General features: G+C 38.1%; 1 protein-coding gene across 1 annotated transcript in view; it reads left to right on the plus strand.

The window, feature by feature from the left end:
- LOC126198404 (PR domain zinc finger protein 5-like) overlaps positions 1 to 22799 on the plus strand; it is a 50523-nt gene that overhangs the window by 17141 nt on the left and 10583 nt on the right. The window contains exons 3-5 of the mRNA XM_049934718.1: positions 9647 to 9832; positions 9920 to 10033; positions 13189 to 13303. Of these exons, the coding sequence (XP_049790675.1) occupies positions 9647 to 9832; positions 9920 to 10033; positions 13189 to 13303 (415 nt within the window). The remainder of the gene's footprint in view (positions 1 to 9646; positions 9833 to 9919; positions 10034 to 13188; positions 13304 to 22799) is intronic.

Raw genomic sequence — 22799 nt, forward strand, 5'->3', positions numbered from 1 at the left:
ATTGCCATTCCAACTTCAGGGAATGTATAACATGCTATCACAATCAGGTAAATCAAAGTTAAAAACAGCTGAGAGCTTTTGTTATTTTGAGTGGCATAACTAGTCAAATAATATTAGAATATTATAAACAAATTGTGGCATCAGTTGCAATAAAATATATTTATTAACATAAACATATATTTGTTAACATTTTTTCACAGTAATATTAGGTAATATTAGGAAATAAGCAACTGTTAACAAGTATTTATGTGTGATCTGAAAATCACAATGAAACAATTGTTTGGTTTAAGACTTACAAATATCAGCGTTGAATGTGATGAGGAAAATTGTGGAAAATAAATGTCTAGTTTATACATTAAAACATATTAACAGTACATTAGGGACACCCCGTTAAAGTGAACTGCCATCAGGTTGTTGGGCAGGAGGACACATTTGAACTACACTCACAAAGAAAGACAAATCTTAGGCATAATTAGATGCAGCTGGTGATGGGTAAGGTGACGGTTGCAACGATGGAAAAGGACATCCAGTGTGTGTCTGTATAAAACTTGACGATCTCTCATCATTTTTGAAGTTGTGAGCTTCTAAGGCTTTGATGATGTCCCCCAAGATTTTCATACGCAGTCATATTTTCTCCAGTTGATCCAGTTGCTTGACTGATGGCAATAAACTCATGAAGAAGGAGTAGTCGTCATCATCCTGATATTTCTGTTTTCGAGAAACATGTTGCTCAAATATGTCAGTCTTTCTTTTCTCAATGTCCAGAGCCTGTGAATCATAATCATATTTTTTTAGATGACGTTTTGGTCTGTTTCTGTCTGCTTTCACAGAAGACAATGTAGAAGCAGACACCTCTTGTTCTTCTGAAGAGAGACACATTTCACCATCATTTGTACTTTTCACACTTGCGGTGGTGGGACTTCGATCACGTGGAGAATGCTCATTCTCTTTCTCTGTGGCAGGCAAGTTTCCTGAGCTGGGACCAGTGGTTACAATGTCTTTCAAAAACAGTATGCTTTTTAAATAGGGCCATTTATCAGATTCAGTAGCTTCCTGACCGCTCTTGGAGTCAAGTTGTGTTTTTTTTTTCTTCCCCTAAAAGTGTCTTGCAAGTTCTGCCACATTGTCCGAGGCTGTTGACCTGAAAAAGGAAACATAAATCTCACAAAATCAGAACAGGAGGTGTACTCTGTTCTTGGAACAAATCTTCTGTTATTGTTTATGTATATTTAAGATTCCTAAAATATCACTAACAGTAGCTACCCACATCATTTGAGTAATATTCCAATATCATTTCACTGTTTCAGATATTTAGCAACAGAGATATCTTTTCGGTCCTCGTGTCTAACAGTTCGACTGAGTAATTATACAGTAGACAAGTGTGTGTCGGCTGTTGTGGATGAGATATTGAGGAATTTCTGTGAGTGACATCTACCCATTCTTGACTCGAAAAATTTTGAAGAAATAGCGAGAGGATTCCACGAGCAGTGGAATTTTGTTCATGCAGTTGAATGCATTGATGGCAGGCATATCCAAATTAAATGTCCAAAACAAAGTGGAACTACATTTTTTAACTACAAAAAGCTTATTTCAATAGTTTTACAAGTTATGGCAGACTACCATTGCCGATTCATTTTTATAGATATGGGAGGTTATGGAAAACAGAGTGATGGAGCAACTTCTACTGTGTCTGCATTCTTGGAGAACTGTCATGCTACTCTACCGCAACCTTTACTTGTCGAAGGAATTACTACAGATATGCCATTTGTGTTGCTTGGACATGATGCATATCCTTTGAAAACTTATCTCATGAAGTCTTATTCCAAATGACATCTCTCACATGAAGAAAAAGTTTTCAGTTACAGGCTATCGAGGGCTAGAAGACGTGTGGAGTGTGTTTTTTGTATCATGACTGTCAAGTGGCGTTCACTGGGAAAATGTATTGAAACAGAACCTGGCAAAGCGTAGAAGGTAGTGAAATATATATGCTTACTGCACAACATAATTATTGACCTTGAAGGTGGTGACTTCTTCAACTCTGCAAATTTATAAGACGTAAGTGCATCACCACGTCAAGAAAGTGATTCATCAAGAACGTTCAATAGACTGTCACAACAGGCTCAAATTATCAGAAACAAATTCAAGTCCTACTTCAGTGGGATTGGCGCCATTCCATAGCAAAACGAACGCATCGAATAATATTTTAGCAATTAAAAACTTATTTCTTTTTAACAGTTCTGTTAAAACTGATATAATTGAAATTAGTACTGTTTTGTCATAACATTAGTGATTTGAAAGCAAGCATTAAAACTATTGCAACATAATTTTGATATTTACCTTTTACTGATAGTTGCTCCCCAATAAATTCCCACAGTTCTCGCTTAGTATCCCATTTATGGTAGTCTTTAATCCGCTGATCCCACAAGTAAGGCTCATTCCTCACGAGCTGAATTAGAAATTACTTGTCGATCAGTTCGCTCATGGTGCACCACCGGACTGGAAACAAACATGTTTGGTTGGCAAATCCGGCAGTCCTACACCGGACGACGTCGTACTGCGCCTCTCTCTCCAATGTAGGCACGTGCATTAGCCACCTAACGCCGGCATCGGACTGGATCGGAACAGACAACATCCAGATGCAATGTAGGAGCAGCCTAAGGCACCTTACCTCTTAGTAAAGGAACTCAGCCAGGAATCGAAGCCTGGACTTCACAACTGACACAAGGTTTATATGTAATGAACTAACGTGGGTTATGACATACATACTTCAGAAACTCAAATTCAGATCACAGGTGAAGCAGGATTTTTGGTCGTGTGTTTCTTGGTCTGCGAGCAACTGTGCACAGGAGTGAAACAGCGTCTGTAAGCTCATCCATCTGAGGCAGCTGTCACTGGACCTCTTGAACTTTGCCGAACTCTGCCTTGCTTGGAATTTGAGGCCTTCAACATACGACATTTGGGGCTGTTTGTTTATATATGATACATGACTGCATCACTTTTTACCTCTGATTCACAATCAGCGCATGTGAAATCAGCGATTTCTCAAAGTGTGTCCTCTGAATGAACTGACGAAAGCAGTCTGCACTGTGCTACTCTACCTAAGTTACAAGACCTACAACTAATTTTTGTACGTGGATGATTTGTTTCTTTTTTCTAGCAACTTTTCATTAGTTGGTCACTACACTATTTTGTTTATAACAAGTTGCTCAGAGTTTCCCTGGAGTCAAAAGTGACTAATTTCTAGGTTTTAATCCCGAAACAAAAACATACTACTACTCATCAATAGACAATCTGCAGTGACACACAAACAGGCAGCAAGAAACATTCATAACAAGCCTTCATACAGATATATTTCTTGAAGTTTTAGAGGCATCCAGCAAACTCATACCCAGGCATGTGGTGATTTCAATTGTAACTCACTAGCCATGTGCGTAGCACACCCAAAATGTTTGTCTCTGTGGAATATTCTCTGTTCAGGATAAAACTTTGATATCCCCCCCCCCTTTCTCTCTTTCCTCCATCCATAGTGCCATCACAAAGCAGTATTTCACTCTTGTTTTGTGTCCACATTCGTAGTATTTGTCAGCAATGCTATACTGCATCTATAAGTTTCAAAACCCAATGCGCAGTGAAATTTCATGAGTTATGTCTTTCCTGTTTCTTCTGTAACGACTAAAAAGGTAGAGAGGATAGTAACAGCTCACCTAAAGGAATATAACATTGGGACTTAAAGATCAAAGTTACAAGCCTATGGAGATATTGCAATAGGGTTACCTTATTTCCAATGAGTAGAATTTGACACAAAGGGATAATTTGCTTAAACATGCCAAAAGTCATTCAAGAAAGTAAAAAATTTCACATATGTACCACTGTACATATTTTTTTCAAACTACTTGACAGTGGTCATCTTTAAGATATTCATCTAAGAAATGTGGCTAAAGCATGGCAGTGCCTCTCTTTACTCATGGTTCAAAATTCTTTTCATAGGGGATAATAATTTCTTCTTAGTGAGTTCAGTGTCCTTCCTAACATGTTTATGAATGAATACTGTAGCAGACACTGTATGGGACTGATATTTACAGCATATCTGTGCAAAGTGATATCTGTTCATTCCTGCTCCAAAGTTTTGTTGTCATAGTGGGCAGAGGAAGACAGTAGTGGATAGTAGGTTACTGGGAGTATATTATTTGATAAGATAAATAACATTAAAGTTTTTGTACGAATTATGTGCATTGCCATGGTCATTGTTGACAGAAAGAAGTCTTTTGGAAGGATAGCAAGCAAAGGATGCTTAAGCTGCAGGAGGCTGCAATATGTTTTTTTATGTTTTGAGTATGCAGAAATAGTCTCTCTTATTTAAATGACATGCATATTCATTTGGAATGGTTAAAGGGAGTTGCCAGGCAGGTAGGTTGCTGCTTACCTGTGATCTTGACAAAGACTATAAGAAATCTGAGCAGCTGGTAGGATGGAGGGAATGCCTTTCGCTGAAATTGTGGCCCCAGGGATGCTCCAGCTTAAGAACCCACACATGCGATGATGTTTGATCTCTGTTGACCTAGATTTAAGGCAACCTTTCAACGGTACTTTATGCATTTAATGTAGATGGGTGGAGGGTAGAGTTTGAGTCCCTGGGAGCCCCACATACAACTGTCCCTGCACTTGACACAATTCCCTGCCCCTTTTCCTTGTTATTATTTTATCAGTATTTTAGTTATGTGTCTCCTTTTTTAATCCAATTTCATGAAAGTGACATCTTACAGGCATTAACTAAAGAATTATCACATCAAACAGACTGCGTAGTTAGGAGGAGGAGGAGGAGGAGGAGGAGATTGGTGTTTAACGTCCCGTCGACCATGAGGTCATTAGAGATGTAACACGAGCTCGGATTAGAGAAGGATGGGGAAGGAAATCGGCTGTGCCCTTTTTCAGGAACCATCCTGGCATTTGCCTGAAGTGATTTAGGGAAATCACAGAAAACCTAAATCAGGGTGGCTGGACACGGGTTTGAACCGTCGTCCTCCCCGAATGCGAGTCCAGTGTGCTAACCACTGCACCACCTCACATGGCTGCATAGTTAATTGCATAGCTAAAAAAATTGAAGGAAAACAGTGGTTAAGAAGGAAGTGAGACAAAGTTGTAGCCTATCCCACATGTATTTAAACTGTACATTAACCAAGCAAGCATAAAATGAAAGCATTGAGAAATCTGGAAAAGGAATTAAAGTTCAAGCAGAAGAAATGCAAGTCATCAAGAAATAAAAATCATTAAGAAATAAAAACTTTGAATTTTGCTAGTGACATTGTAATTCTGTCAGCAGCATCGGAATACTGGGGAGATAGCAGTGGATACCTACCAAAGTAAAACAGAAAGGGTAGTGAAATGTAGTTGAATGAAATCAGGTGATGATAAGCGAATTCGATTAGAAAATGATACACTAAAAGTAGTGGATGAGTTTTGCTGATTGGGCAGAAAAATAGCTGACAGTGTCCAAAGTAGAGGGATTATAAAGTGCAGGTTGGCAATAGCAATAAAAGAATTTTTGTGAAAAGAAATTTGTTAGCATACAACTTGAATTTTAGTTTTAGGAAATCTTTTTTGAATGGATTTATTAGGACTATAACTTTGCTCAGCTCTGCTGTATGGTATGTAGCAATCTATCCATTTCATAAAATTGCCATTATTCCATCCTTGATTTTCCGTTATTTCTTTCTTGTCATTTCTGAATATGTCTCAGGTGAATGAAAGTCTATTATTGTTCTGCGCACAAGCTATTCTTAATTGTGAATCAAAGTTAACGTCTGTCATATCTATTACAGTTTTCTTGACAGTCCCTACATATGAGTCCAGGCATAATCAGTTTACCTGATGTCCTGGTCTATTATAGGTAACATGTTAGTTAATTCTTTTTAAGAAATTCAACTGTCTGAACAAGTTTGGTTGTGAAATGACATGTAGAGTTTACTGAACCTAGAAATCAAAATGTGAGTAGGATTCCAATTGCATATTGTACTAAATATTTCAGTGTTTTTGTTGAGCAGCTCATCCATTTTCGGTGAAAAGGCCACATTACAGTGAAGCTTTAGTGACTTCCATGAAATCCTAGCATAGAGTCAGTTTAATTTAGTGATGGTGTATCTTTGAGCCACATTACCCACTAATGCAATTATTTGTCTGTAATATGTAGCATCTATGCAATCTTTATGTTCAGCCAGGATAGTTAAAGCAGAACTACCTGTAGATTTGGATCATCAGCATATATCTAAATGCAACCACATCAAAGGAACCACAACCTCTGTTATCACTGAGAATCTTCTGATTGTAACAACACAGCTATATGAAAGTTGGTCTCAGCACCAGTGTCAGGTTTCAGTAAAACTAAGATCATAATATTCCATCACAGGTTCCCACAAATCTGTGATCAACTATGATTCTGATTCAATCAGATGAGTCGGAATCCTAATACAGATCCCAGGAACCAGTACCAGGGATACAGGTGCCAGTTCCCTCATAGACCCCAGCCTGAACGTCAGACTGTATTGGTTTTGGCCAGACTAGACAAGTGAATGACAGCCTTTATGAAGCCCAACAAAATCACTACATCAGTGTCAGTAGCATCTTCTCATAGAACTGTGCACAAATTCAAATAGGAACCTTGTAAAGCAATGGCATTTGACAATAGGAACCTGCCTCTCCGTTATTGTACACATGTATTGTTGGACATAGAACTTGCATTGTATGTAGAACACCCTGTACTTTGGCAGTAAGCAAAAAAGTAAGGCACTCATTCTGTAATGGTGGCACCGCATTCCCATTCGGAAGGAATGGGGTTCAGATGCATGGAGATGTGAAATGTAACTGCATTTCAGAGTACTATATATACCATGAACTATTCTATCGCATAGTGCAAATGTTCTCAGTGTGTAACAATAAAGATAATTTTGCTGATTGCCTGCAGCAGCATTGTTTGTTGTAGTCATATGCTTTGATGAAATATGCATCACATCTATTAACTAAGCCTATTACTCAGAAATGTGATGATTAGACAGATTTACTGTCATTGCACAGATTAACAATACATGCGATGTTTACAAGTTGGCTCTGAAGATAGAATTGCTCTTTGCAATGGTTACCAGTATTCAGAAGACAGAGGAAGGCACAAAGTAGAAGAGAGAGAGAGAGAGAGAGAGAGAGAGAGATATACATGTAGCATCTGGCATGCCTGTCAACAGAAGTTTTAGTGGAATTGTGCTAACTAAATCTTATTTCCTAATAGTGGAGGGACATTTTGAACATGTTTTACAAACTATCATATCACTGTGGTACACTGTACTCAACCTCCAACATATGCAAAATTGGTGTCTGCATCTGAACACACACTCCCAATTTACACCAAAATTAGTATTGTATCCATTGCCCTCTGCATGCGGAATTGTTTCTATTTAGAGGGCTATGGCTGCTAGAAGGTAAGCTGTCACTGAAACCAATGAAGCTATCTTTCATCTCAACCTCCTTGTGGATCACTCGGACCCAGCTTTCCACCCTACCCCACCCACCCCACCCCTCCCGTCCCCTCCCCTCCCCTCCCCTCCCCTCCCCACCGCAACGCATCCCACCCCACCGCACCCTACCCCACCCCACCCCCCTATGACCTAATTTGCAAGTTCTTCAGAAAGCTTAGGAAGGTCTTTTTCTGCAAAAATTGTATATTATCATTGTAAACCAAGTAATTAATCACAAAAAACACTTATAACTAGAGAGTTGAGTTTAGTGTTTACAAAGTTCCACAGTTTTCTGGATTCTATGGCACAAACCTAACATCTGTGTAATCTCAACATATCTTAATGGTAGTTTATGCTGTGCTCTCATCCTTACATCCTCAAACCTATTTGCACATTATTTATGGAGAGGTTTCACAAGCTTTGCATCCCTTTGCTTGTACCTTTTCTCTCTATCTGCCGTCTCTTTGCCCCTTCTTTTTTCTGTACCTGTCTATTCCTATTTCCTTTTACATTTATGTAGTCTTTAATTTGTGAGTTTATTTATGTATTATAATTACCTGTGTTGTGTGCATTTCTAATGTGCCTGGAATTTGAACCTCCGTTATTTCATTTCAATAGTGTGTTACATGGCAATGTCTTTCATGTTGCTATTGGTGTGGTAAATGGAAACTAATTTTTTATTTGTTAATGGGCATATTAAATCAAATTGAGGTGAAAAAGAAATTTGTGTCATACCATGAGTAAAAAATGGGGGCGGTTGAAAGTACATGTGCTGAGACATCAAAGGGTAGACGATATGGTAATGGACAGAAGTGTGAGGAGTAAACATTGTAGGAGGAGATCTAGGCATGCAAGCAGTAAGCAGATTCAGATGAATGTAGGTTGCAGTAGTTTTTCAGAGATGATGAGATGTGCACAGAATAGACCAGCATGGAGAGCTGCTTCAAACGAGACTTAAGACTGAATATTTCCTTCTCCGTGGATGGAAGCAGGATTGACTGGGGAAGATTGGAAAAATTTGGCAGGCTGATCCTAGTATGGGATCCATCTGTTGTGAGGTAGAGATGAGGCTAAGAGAAAAGAGAGAGTGTCAGAGAAAGAGTAGGGGATGAAACATAGTACTTTTGCACATAATTTCTCAGCTTCAGTTCAGAGATGATAGAGGGCCTGAGTGAAGTCAAGATGTATTAAAAATAAAGAGAAAGTGAAAGTGGAATGGATAACGCAATTAAGACGTAATAGAAAAAGGAGGAACGAGATTGGGGGGGGGGGGGGTCATTATAAAAGAGAAAAGAGGAAAAAAATGAAAATAAGTAATTTGATAAGTAATGAAATTCTAACACCCAAGAAAGAGAATTTGTTAACAGAGACTAATATCCCCTTCCCCCTCCTCTCTCTCTCTCTCTCTCTCTCTCTCTCTCTCTCTCTCTCTCTCTCTCTCTCTCTCTCTCTCTCTCTCTCTCTCCCCCCCCCCCTCCCTCCCTCCCCCTACCCCTCTCTCCCTCCCTCCCCCTCCCTCCCTCCTCTCCAGCCACCCCACCCCATCGGACCCCACCCCACCACATCCCCAATCTCTGGTCCCTCTCCTGGATATAAGCACTGGCCAGTCATTCCGTCTCCTTGTCGTAGGGAAATTCTCATTATGAGGTGGAATGCCATTCTAGAAGATAAATCAATGCAATATATTACAACTTTGTTTGAGACTAGAACTGAGTCTGAATGTTTTCGTTTTGTAGCAGGTGTTGCGCTAAATGAACTGTCACAGTATTCTTTATAGATCAAGTCAAAAACATCAATCTAATTATCTCCCAGTGTAGATTATGTGTTGGAATAATACCAAATGTATATGAAAAAGCATGGCATGTGTGCTTCACATATGGTATCACTCCATCAGCTTACTGTATAATTTTATCATGTTCTTTGTGAGATGCATGAGTATTTTACAGATGAAAAGAAGTCTGATGTTAATACTGTAAGATAAGGGAATGATATTTCAGGTATTAATTCTTTGTGTGTCGCTAACAATGATCTTGTCAAGATGTGTTACTGGAAAGTGTTGGGGACAAAGTGAACCTTATTAGAAAATTAGTTCATTTGTATTTAATGATAATTATTATTGTGATTTGTTTTCTCTATGTTCCCAGAATTGTAGCTTTCTTTCAACCAGTGGCTACTCCTCCTCCAAGTAAGAAGATAAAACTTAATAATGCAGGAGAAGCACAGTCTGTCTACTATTGTCATTTATGTGGATTTGAATATATTATGAAGTTCAATTTGCAAAAACATTTAGAACGCCAACATTCAGAGGCAGAGAGGAATAGTGTGCCCGAGTAAGTAGTTAAACCAATAATTGAAAGAATAAATATTACTAACTTTAGTCGGTTAAAACGAAAGTGGCATTTTCTGTTTTGTTTCAGAGATTTAATAAAATGCACCACGTGTGATGCATTATTTTATTGCAAGAAAGCATATGACAATCACAATATGTATCATAAACCAGGTGATCTCTATGTGACTAGTGAAGAACAGAGGTAAGAACAACAGGGATGGAATAGGTAACACATTTAGCCTCATTGGATGGCAAATAATTAGTGCAGAGTGCAAGGACTGGGAAAAAGTCATGGTACAGACATGTAGTGTCATGTATGATTGAATCTAATTCTTTATAAAATGCAACAACGTAGTGTTATCTCAGGAAACTGGCACAAGATCCTGAGATAAATGTGAATAGTACCTTTTCGACAAGCGTCCATAATTTTCTGGTATGCGTAAGTGGAAGATCTAAATTGTAAATAGATGCCATCAGTGTGCCTCAAAATGCTTAGCTGAATCCATGTTGGTTGAATGTAGTTTTAAGTTCTTCTACCAATTTCTGACTTTCCTTACTCCACAAAGGACACATTATCGTGGACAGAAGTGTGCAAGTTTTTTTCAAACTGGCTTTTGCAATGACACTCAGTAATCAAAATAAAATGAGTCTCAGTGAACCCATTATATTCCAGAAGTAACCCTCTCCCAACACCACCACCACCACCACTCAAAACCAGCACGATATCTTGTTGATAAACAAGCAAGAGTTTCTCGGCAGGCCGCGGTGGCCGAGCTTCTAGGCACTTCAGTCCGGAACCACGAGGCTGCTACGGTCGCAGATTCGAATGCTGCCTTGGGCATGGGTGTGTGTGATGTCCTTAGGTTAGGTAGGTTTAAGTAGTTGTGCTTAGAGCCATTTGAAACAAGAATTTCTCAGGCCCCATTTCCTTGTGTGGTATATCATATGCTGTGATCAAACATTCATTTCAAAGGATTGGTACTGCCAAAGTCACTTTTGCATTTTTATGTATGTCAGGCACTGAACATATCTCTGCTGCATCTGATACATCCACACACACACACACACACACACACACAAAAAACCACCACCACCACCACAACTGATTGTAGTATAGTTCTAGACCCAGATTAGGTTGAAAGGTGATGATGTTGTTGAGAGTTGGTGAAGCCCATGAATTTGAATACAGAGTATAGGTTGTGGCCGTGTGCAGTGATCTGTATTGTATGCTTGTGCCTTATGCAATCCAACAAATATTTTGTTGCATATTATGTACATTATAAAATCTGGATTATGCAAAACAGTAGTTATTTCTTTTTAGTCACCCAGACATGTTTCAGCACCTATGTGTCATCTTCTGTTGGTCAAATTTATTTCTGTACAGTGTAGTACAAAGTTTATAGTTGTTTATGTATTGTAGGCATAAAAGTAAAGTGTGCATTTTGTTTGGTTTGTCTCAGTTGCTTTCCTGAAAATTAAGTTGCTAGTGACAATGCATTTTTACAGATTGGTTTTTGCACCTTTTTTTTTCGTTTTCACAGCATGTCATTAGCAAAGTAGTCATGAAGAAAATTTATACATTTTTGAAATATTTTTTCATAGGTAGTGGTTACATATGTTACTGTACTTTCATTTTCTACATCTACACATATATTCTCTGCAAACTACTGTATGATGCATGGTGGAGTCATTTTCTTTGCTGTTGTAATCACAAGTAGGGTGAGGGAAAAACTACTGTCTGTATACCTCTGAACAAATCTTAACCTCTGTAATTTTATCTTCATGATAATGTACTTTGGCGGCAGAAGAATCGTTCTGCAGTCAGTGTCAAATGACAGTTCTCTAAATTTTCTCAGTAGTGCTTCTTGAAAAGAATGTTGTCTTCCCTCCAGTCATTCCTGTCTCAGTTACCGCAGCATCTCAGTAATACTTGCTTATTGTGCAGACCTACTGGTAACAAATGTAGCAGCACACCTCTGAATTGCTTCGATGTCTTTATTTAATGTGACTTGGTACGGAATCCAAACACTCGAACAATACTCAACAATGGCTTGCATTAGTGTCCTATACACGGTTTGCTTTATATTGATTTGCAATGTTACACATAGGTATTTAATCGATGTCACTCTGTCATCTGCATTAATTTACATTTTTATACATTTAGAGCTAATTGCCATTCCTCACACCAATTAGAAATTTTTGTCATCTTGTATCCTCCTACATTCACCCAATGACAACACCTTCCTATACACCACAGTACCATCAGGAAAAAGCTGCAGACTGCTGCATACTTTGCCCACCAAATCATTTCTGTATGTAGAAAAATAGCAGGGATCCTATCATAGTTGCCTGGGGCACTCCTGGTGATATCCTTATCTCTGATGAACACTCGCTGTCAAGAACAATGTATTGGGTTCTATTAGTTAAGAAGTACTTGAGCGACTAACATAGGGAACCTAAAAGCATATGGAATGCTCATTTTCTGCCCTGTTTTGTATCATATATTGCACATCAACTGCAAAAAATGCAAGGGTCAACTCTGTACCTTTTACCTTTGTATGGACATCCTCAACCAAAAACACTTCAAGAGAAGAGCACAAACTAGCCATAAATGGTAACAGATCAGTTACGTATATTAATTATTGCCGTCTTCGTCATTTCAGGCAGCTAGGGATGACACCAGTTCAACTGCTTCTTTTTCCGAGCTTTAATTGCCACCTATTGTTCCTTCATTCATTTCTGGTGATGTTCTTTTATCTCTTGGGTCCGTGCCTTCCCAGTCTTCAGCTCTAGCTTTCCGCAGAACCCTCTATGTGTTTTGTGTTTTTAGATGCTTCTTAAGTGGATTATGTCCATGGGTAGCTTTAGCAGAAATTTCCAGTTCTCAAAGATCTATTTCAACTTCTGGAAATCATGTCCATTTGGTTTTCTTATATTGAAATTGGGTTAGTGTCCTTTTTTGTTTCCTTCCAGGTCTCATTCATGTCATGTGGCCATGAAAGGCAATTCTCCTTTTCTGAGTTGTCATGTAATCTTCTCCATGTACAGCGTGTGATTCTGTTGCCTTCAGTAGTTGTTTTCGTTGATGGAATCCAGAATTTTTTTCAATATTTTTCTTTGGCCTTGTTCATTGTAAGAGTCCCTGTTGCACATAGAGCCTCCAGTCAAATAACAATGCTCTGTGCTCATCCTTTCAATATTGCAGCTTGGTTGTATCTAGTAGTTAGTGTTTGGTGCTGCTCATAATATTTCTTGTATGCTTTATAGTATTATCGCTATTATTAATGCCTGATCAATAATATCAAATTTCATAACATACTACAAGTTTCTTTTTAAATGACACATTTTGGAAAATAGGTTACAGACTGTGAGTCGTGTGGATCAGGACTTCGATATTCGACGGGTTCAGTCAACTGCGGAAAAATTCATCCCTACTTACAGGAGGCCTAAGTCATCTCAGATGCCAAAGAAGGTAAATATCAGGCATTCAATTAACTTAACTTTCAGTGTTAGCTGTGACTTTATGAGCAAATACTCACTTGTTTATTAGTTTAGTGTACAAAGATTATTATGCTAGCTCATTTTTTTTTAAACAGGTACAATGTTAACTTGGAAATATTGTGAACATATTGTGAAAGAAACTATTTGTAAGTTATTCAAAAAGCACACTAAGTTTCACTTTATATTGGAAGTGGTCATTGACTGCCTTCTGTTACGAAGATTTAGATGAAACTTTGAAATTCAGGTGCATGCATCATGTAGAACTAAATGATACGGCATGAATTTTTTTTAGTGTTTTAATCATCTCATTAGATGTTGATATGTCCTATTTTTCCACCCATTACTCAGTTTCCTGATTTCTGTAATTTTTATTGTGTATAGTCAGATACAAAATCACCTATAGAAAGGTTAACATTTTTAGCAACATGGAAAATGAATGGATATTAATTTATCTTTCTTTCTGCCTGATGTTCTAAGTTTACAGATGTGCATGAATGCCCTTCAAAGCCTTGCAAGGTATAGCTTTGTAGAACAAAACAAAATTAATCCCTGTTTTGAAGTTTGCGGTGGTACAGTGCTCTTGCTGAAAATCCATTCTGTTTGCATCCACTCATGTAGTTATGTGTGTCATATAACGTCATGTGGAATGCACATTGTTAGTTTACTACTAATAATGTTTCAGTAGCACACACTCAAAAGGTGCAGCTATACTTACCTTCATTTATACTTGTTTTCAACAATTTTTTTCCAGAAATTCTTTACAGGAGATCAAAAATTTTATAACTCCTGAATAACAAAATAGCTTACTTTCAGTGGTACATTTAAGGGTGACTACAATTTATGGCTCTGTTTTCACTGACTACAAAGACAGTCTTTACTTACGTCATTCTCCCTCTGATACTGCGAGGAGCGATTTGGTCCTCAATAGTGATGATGAAGAAGAATTGTTTTCACCTTACAACAAATATGTCAAAGTTTAATTGTGTAAGCAACCTATTTTGATAAAAATAACTTTTGCATTCATACATCTGTAGATTTTTCTTAGATCCGTATGTAGAAATACAGCACCATGTGCTCACACATGTTCCAGCATAAAATTCTTACACAGGCACAATGAAGAACACTATATGTAGTAACCAATAGGGATTTCTGCAAATGCTTCTTTAAAATAATTATATTGATGAGCCTTAAATACATAACATTACAATTGACTTGTTGTTGACTGTGACCAAGGTTTCCTATTTACAGTTTTATTTTTTTAGTTCCATAATGTTTACAAGGAGTGATTATTTTATTATTCTTCATGGGTGATGTCCTGGAGTCCATTGCCTCTCCCATCTCCAGTGACATCATCTTCACCAAATGTAGACTGATAGAGAGAGTGAGAGAACAGGCATTTGAAGCTGACTGCCAAATGATTCTACTGTTGCCAGCATGCATTGTGCATAAGGACCACGAAGATAAGGTACAAGAAATTAGAGCTCGTATGGAGGCATATAGATGGTTGTTATTCCCTTTCTCTACTTGTGAGTGGAACAGGAATGCAAATGACTAGTAGTTGTACTGGGTACCATGTGCCATGCAGTGTACGGTGGCTTGCAGAGTATCTAAGTAGATGTAGATGCAGATACAGATGCAAAAAGAATGTTAACCAATCTTTTGGCATCTGTTATTATTGACTGCATTAGAGCCTGAATGAGAGCAAGTCATTCCACTGCAGTACTGCTACAGCCTGGGACACTCTTACTTTCAATATGTGTTTGTAAAACAGTGTAGCGTTTGTTTCTATAAACCCTCTTTTGTGCACCAGCAAGCACCATGCTATCTGCTACCACTGTGCAGCAACACTAATGAGTCACTGTTGGAGAACTGTCTATTCTTTGTGTTTTGCTTTCTATGATGACACATATCATTGTGGCAAATTATACTCCTTTGAATACCTGTTTCACATCTCTGTTGATAGTTACAGAAACATAAAATATTGTAAGGAAAAAATGTAAACTCTAATGAGCATGATACAGGATGTGTTTGTTTACTACGGAAATGTTTGCAGCACGCCCAGTAAGCTCTTTCCAGTATTGAAAATCCATAGTTTGAGGAAGGAACATGAAATCCAGCCTAATTTGAAACAATAATAAATATACCACTGTTTCAGAAGGTGGAAAAAAAAAAAAATCCACAGACACGGCAAGTCTTATGTCTTTACCAAGACGTTTGAATCTGCTGCTACTGTTACAATGTAGTACTTTATAAAAAACAAACGATATTCTGACCTCACAACATCAGTTACACAAAAAAAGCATCCACTACTGGTGGCCATGGTTTCTTGACAAAAGCTGAGGTTTAATAGATCTTGTGCAATGAGCATTAGACACATTCCTTCATCAGCCAGAAGTATTCGACATATTAGACCAGACATGGGCAACCTTTGGTGGCTCACGGGCTGGATCCACATACCGTATTTACTCGAATCTAAGCCGCACTTTTTTTCCGGTTTTTGTAATCCAAAAAACCGCCTGCGGCTTAGAATCGAGTGCAAAGCAAGCGGAAGTTCTGAAAAATGTTGGTAGGTGCCGCCACAACTAACTTCTGCCATCGAATATATGTAGCACTACACAGGCATGCTTTGTAGGCACAAAGATAAATACTGGTGCCAAAACCTCTGCATCAGTAAATAAATGAATAAAAAAAAGGTGGAAGAAGAGCTTTTTTTCTCCGCCCCGATTTTCGACCACTGCATTTTCATACATTATCCAACGAAGTAAATACAAATTCCGTACTGTTCATCTTCGAATGTAGCAGAATTTCAATGTAATACGAAAATCCGACTGGTAAGACTGTTTGGGATGTTTGTCAATATGGCCAACTCTACGTTCTGAATTTTTTCCTACCTGTGAGAAGAGATGGAACCTGATGAAATGTGAATTACATGCAGTATTCTCTTCACCATAAGAATAATACGAATATAAACATTTTGCCATGTATTGTTTTGTATTTGCTGCTATCTCATTTAAATCCTGTCTGCCTAATAAACTACGAAACTAGAGTGAGACAACAGCAAACGCGGAAGAATATACGTATCGTGTCATGTTTATATCTGTATTATTCTTATGCCTAATAGTGATACAGTCAGAAATGAAGCATGGCAACTGACTAGATTTTTAAATCTAAGATAACTCTAATTTCTGTGCAGAATTTGATGTACTAAAGAAGCGGCTGCAAAGATTTTCAAACGGAGAAAAATTTTCGCCCAACTCTCGTTCAGAACATTTTCTATCATATGCAGTCTATTATTTGGTTCTTGTTGATCATTATCAAAGAAAGCAGCAGTGTAAGTAACAACAAATAGCAGTCTCTTGCCATTGTTTCGCTAATGAGACAATTCCTCTTTTTTTAATTGTAAGCGACGGTAGCGCGCAGCGCACAAAAGCAAGCAATGCCGCGAGCGGCGACAGGCCGTAAACACGCACTATCAGAATGCGACAAACAATGCATGACACAGTACAGTAATGCATTTTCAGCTTAGAGTGACGTAAACACCTATAACAAAGAAAACGGCACTTATCAGATGAAAGCAAAATAAGCAATCGATTCAAACCAGACGAAGCACGTGAAAAAGGAAGGGTACCCGTATAAATACGGACGGAGTGCCTGACGCATAGCAATGGCTACCTGGTAAAGCTTAACTGCTAAGCTTACGACTCGAACCAAACTACTGTAGCTGTATCGTCATTCATTCGACCTAAATTGTCTCATATTACAATGGGCCAACTTTGTTTCAATTTGGAGGTGCGGCCTAAAACTTTTTTCTCCCCTTGAATTTCGAGTCTCAAATTTCAGGTGGGGTTTAGATTCGGGATTTTTTTTTTCCTTTATTTCGAGTCTCATTTTTCAGGTGCGGCTTAGATTCGAGTAAATACGGTACATATTTCAGCTTGCGGGCCACATTGTCACATGATGTGACAGCAATGCTTCTAACATGTAAAGCCAAAAGTAATGGGCCTGTGATGTTAATGTTTTCGGGATAACAGACCGATATGAATGGCACTTCTTTCCGAACAAGCCACGCCAACAAATTATATTTCGAAAATAGTATTGTTATATGTAAGTTTATATTCACCTAGTCTTCATGTTTTCATTTATTTGCACATTGTAAACAATGTGTCATTATCTATGACTTTTCGCAAAAGCTGCCTTAAAACTTCCATCGGAAAATTGTGCAATACTGTCAGTAAAGAAACTATGCTCATAATATGTAAATAAATGAAACTATGTGAAGGTGGGATGCCAGGCATCTTGAAATGTCGTTACGGAGAAATAAATTCCTATAAAAGTAACTTGTTGTAGGTAATTCATTATAAATTACTCACAATTTCAACAGCTGCAGTGTTCTAATATGTCAACAACAGACAAGAATTAGTGACTAATGTTTATTCAAGAAAGAACTGTAAACACATAAACAAAATGGCGGTTTGTGAAATTGATAATAATTATCCTCACATGCTCAGTACGTGTTGGTAATATTGAGAATATTTTGGATGGCATTGGTACTGTTCCTCGATATTTCTAGTGTTAACAATAATACTTGCCCCACACACACACACTCATTATATTGACGTATTGACAGTAGTATTGAACGTGTGATGGCCTCTGACTTCTATGTGAAATTTGTATCATTACTAAATGGTACACACAAATTGTATGTTGTTTACACTGCATGAAAAAGGCCAAAACTGCTCACACCAATGACAGAAGAGGTTTTACAGACTGTACAGTCAATAAGAAGACAGTACTCATGTGACACGATAGCAGTGCCTGTAATGCACAAGTTCGAAAACATCTGTGACATGCAAGTTTGCAAATAAGTATATTTGGACTCACCCCTAACCTTTTCAAGAGAACATGAATATCATCATACATTGTGACATACAAAAACTAGGCCATACAGCCAAAAGGAAACTCACCTGGCTTGACAGCAGCTTGCCCAGTGAATAAGGCGGAATTTTGCCATCTGTGACTGTGACAATACACGACACCCTGTCTCCACATGATTGTATTTATTTTGGTGCTGTACTTGAACTCTGAGTCTTGGTTGCTTACAATTCATTGTAATAACTCATAATCCCAAATAAAATTTTTCAAGATCATGTGATTGCACAGAAACCCATGTAAAACATGGAATTTTGTCTACATCCAGTACACTGAACACACAAATTTTGCCATCAACCATTAGGAAAACTGAAAAGTTACACTTAATAAATGTATTTATAGTGGTTTATTGCCTACCACGCAGGGGGTCCAGGTTTGATTCCCGGCAGGGGATTGGGTATTGTTTGTCCTTCACCATCATTGACTCGCAAGTCGCCGATGTGGTGTCGCCTAAAAAGGGCTTGCAATACGGCGGCCAAACTCCCCGGATGGGGCCTCGTGGCCAACAATGCCATACGGTCATTTCATTTCCAATGGTGTATTGATTTAAAAAAATATCCAACAGCAGATTAATGTGAGCTCTGAGTTCGAATTTTTAACACAAGATTGTTGATATCTGGTTTTATGTCACTGATAATGAGTCTTAAGATAATTTCCAGGTCGTCTGTTGAACTTGTACATTTGTTGCATTTAATTGTTTTCATAAGAGAAAAAAGTTACACCTGTATGTGCTTCCAAAACGACAAATTTTCCTTTTTGCAAATGATCTCAGCTGCAGATATTTCTCTTCAATCAAGTTAGTTTTATAAAATTCAACCAGGTTTACTTCTTCAAATTTAGAGTTTAAAGACAAATCTTCGTGAAGTTCAAAAAATTCCATTTGAAGATTTTTCAGGGCCTTTTCTACATCACAAGTTATTGGGTTAGCAAATATAGCGAACATGCTGTCTGTAGTCCTGAAATCAGAAAACCTTGTGATAAATTGTGGCAATAAGGATTTCAGCTCATCAGCATAAGTAACATAATCAACATTTTCATGAGTTGTATACTGTAGGAAAGTGGTAACAGTTTCCAGCTCTCATCGCATTTCCCACAAGTGCATCTTTGTCTGAAAAGCTTTCAGATGGCTGCATAATTTGTGAATGAACTGCCCTTGTTTCTGGAGTTTGTAATTTAAGTCATTTAAGTGAGCTGTGATGTCAAACAGAAATGCTAAATCACAAATCCATTGGGGATCATTTATTTCAGCCAATTGTTTCCCTTGGATAGCCATAAAGTCTGCTATTTCTTGTTGAAGATCATAAAAACATTTTAGTATTTTGCCCATAATCAGCTTTCTTACTTTGCAATGGTAAGCTAAATTTTCACGTTCAGAGCATAGGTTGTCCAAATACTGTTTGAACTGGTGGTGATTTTGGTGTATGGGACTTAAAAATTGATGCTTGTGGTAACCACATCCTTGAAATGTTTAATTTTAATTGACTTAGCACACAAATTTTGTTGGGGAATAGTGCAGTGAAGAATTGTCAAACTTTCTTCGTCAATATAGTTCACAAGATTTTTCATTTAATGTGTCAATAAAATCTTTCATGGACCAACCATCACAGGTGCTCCATCGGAACAAACTCCAGCGAGTTGACTCCATTGCAGGCTGAAAGTTTCGATGATTTTTTTCAACTTCGCAAAAAAATATCTTCACCACTAATGGTTCCTTTTATTGGCTGTAATGCTAATAATTCTTCTGTTATTTTGAAGTTCACATCTACGCCATGAACAAAAATCGCTAATTGAGCTGGGTCTGACAAATTAGTGCTCTCGTCCAAAGCAGTGGGAAATGGTTTGAATGTGGCAGCACAATTACACAAACTTTTTTTTAATGTCTCCAGCCACCATCTCAGTTCATCGAACAACTGTTCCTCGCGACAAACTTATTTGTTCAAACACTTTTTTTATCAGGACGTAGTACATCTGCAATGTCCAAGATGCACTCCTTCATGAATTCACCTTCAGAAAAGGGCTTTACTGACTTTGCAAAGTTTTTGCTTACTATAGAAATAGCTTTAACCAAATTGTGCTTGTCCAAATTTGAAATTAGTAACTTAATTTTGTCTTCTTCACAGTTGTGCATTAAGCTGTTGTTTAGCAGTACATTTCGTAGAAAAGTGCCTTTTCTTGTTATATTCTTTCACCGCAGATAATGGTTCACTACACAACAAGCAAACAGGTTTATTATTGTACATCGTGAAGAAGTAACCCTCAGTCCGTTTCTCCTGGAATTGACGACATCCAGCATCTAATTTTCTTCTTTTTAACACCAGACATTTTGTGAATAAACTCAATGCACAGAGACACTTGCACGAAATTAAGAAACAGAACTTCGCACGCAAAGTGACAGCAGAGAGCTAGTTTGTTCAGCAGCACCTGCTGCCACTGTTGAAGTCAGCACATTTTGCTGTATGGAAAAACTGGTAGAAGTCAACCTCGGGGAAGATCAGTTTGGATTCCGTAGAAATATTGGAACACGCGAGGCAATACTGACCCTACACTTATATTAGAAGATAGATTAAGGAAAGGCAAACCTTCGTTTCTAGCATTTGTAGAGTAAGAGAAAGCTTTTGACAATGTTGACTGGAATACTCTCTTTCAAATTCTGAAGGTGGCAGGGGTAAAATACAGGGAGCGAAAGACTATTTACAATTTGTACAGAAACCAGATGGCAGTAATAAGAGTCGAGGGGCATGACAGGGAAGCAGTGGTTGGGAAGGGAATGAGACAGGGTTGTAGCCTCTCCCCGATGTTATTCAATCTGTATATTGAACAAGCAGTAAAGGAAACAAAAGAAAAATTCGGAGTAGGTATTGAAATCCATGGAGAAGAAATAAAAACTTTGAGGTTTGCCGATGACATTGTAATTCTGTCAGAGACAGCAAAGGACTTGGAAGAGCAGTTGGACGGAATGGACTGTGTCTTGAAAGAAGCATATAAGATGAACGTTAACAAAAGCAAAAAGAGGATAATGGAATGTAGTTGAATTAAGTCGGGTGATGCTGAGGGAATTAGATTAGGAAATGAGACACTTAAAGTAGTAAAGGAGTTTTGCTATTTGGGGAGCAAAATAACTGATGATCGAAGTAGAGAAGATATAAAATGTAGACTGGCAATGGCAAGAAAAGTGTTTCTGAAGAAGAGAAATTTGTTAACATCGAGTATAGATTTAAGTGTCAGGAAGTCGTTTTTGAAAGTATTTGTATGGAGTGTAGCCATGTATGGAAGTGAAACGTGAATGATAAATATTGTAGACAAGAAGAGAATAGAAGCTTTCAAAATGTGGTGCTACAGAAGAATGCTGAAGATTAGATGGGTAGATCACATAACTAATGAGGAGGTATTGAATAGAATTGGGGAGAAGAGGAGTTTGTGGCACAACTTGACAAGAAGAAGGGACCGGTTGGTAGGACATGTTCTGAGGCATCAAGGGATCACAAATTTAGCATTGGAGGGCAGCGTGGAGGGTAAAAATCGTAGAGGGAGACCAAGAGATGAATACACTAAGCAGATTCAGAAGGATAAAGGTTACAGCAAGTACTGGGAGATGAAGAAGCTTGTACAGGATAGGGTAGCATGGAGAGCTGCATCAAACCAGTCTCAGGACTGAAGACCACAACAACAACAACAACAACAAGGAAGCTACGTTCTTGAACTCAAATACACTCAGTACAATATGTGGTTTCCCGCAGTGCTCTGTTCTTCGTCCTGTCCTCTTTACACTGTTCATAATCAGCTAGATTTCCACAGCACATCCCCAAAACTAGCTCTCTATAATTTGCAGTCAATACAGATATATTGACAAGAGACGATGAGGTCATACTACAAGAAATAGCCTAGGAAAATAATTGTCATACACAATTTTGATTTGAGACAAGCAGTTTACTGATTAAAACAAAAATTGGTGGAAATAACAATTGTTTGGTGCAGAAAACCAACTTTTTGAGCTGAATGTCACTGATACACTAGACTTGAACTTGCATATAGAGTTGTTTCTGAAACAGCTTTGTAAAATAGGTTTATTACTGTCATCAGTAAGAGATACAACTGATGAAGACATGGTCTGATTTTATGGGGAAATAGTTCTTAAACGCACACCATTTCTAAATTACAGCAGTAAGCACTAAGCATAGGCACACGTCAGGTTCTTTTTTTACATTTATAAGCATGACATCATTTTGTCACATGGCAGTAGCCTATCACATAACAGTGAGATCCATTAAACTGCAAGCATGTGTCTACTAACTGCATAGTGCACAACCATAACTGGTCCTATCAGCTTCTGCGGCCATTGTCACAGTCAATAAACCGAAGGTCCATAAAGAGACCTCTCCTTTATGACCGCTTGTGAGTACCATTAATTCACCGATGTACAGTCCAGCAATGAAATGGCTCCAAATCTCTGACTTTTGGTGAGCCACACAAATTCGTATGTTAAGGACTCCACGCATTTTGTAGAACTTTTAAAAGAAAAGTGTATATCAGCCACAAAC

The sequence above is a fragment of the Schistocerca nitens genome, chromosome 1 (assembly GCF_023898315.1).
Source record: "Schistocerca nitens isolate TAMUIC-IGC-003100 chromosome 1, iqSchNite1.1, whole genome shotgun sequence".
Classification (NCBI taxonomy): Eukaryota; Metazoa; Arthropoda; class Insecta; order Orthoptera; family Acrididae; genus Schistocerca; species Schistocerca nitens.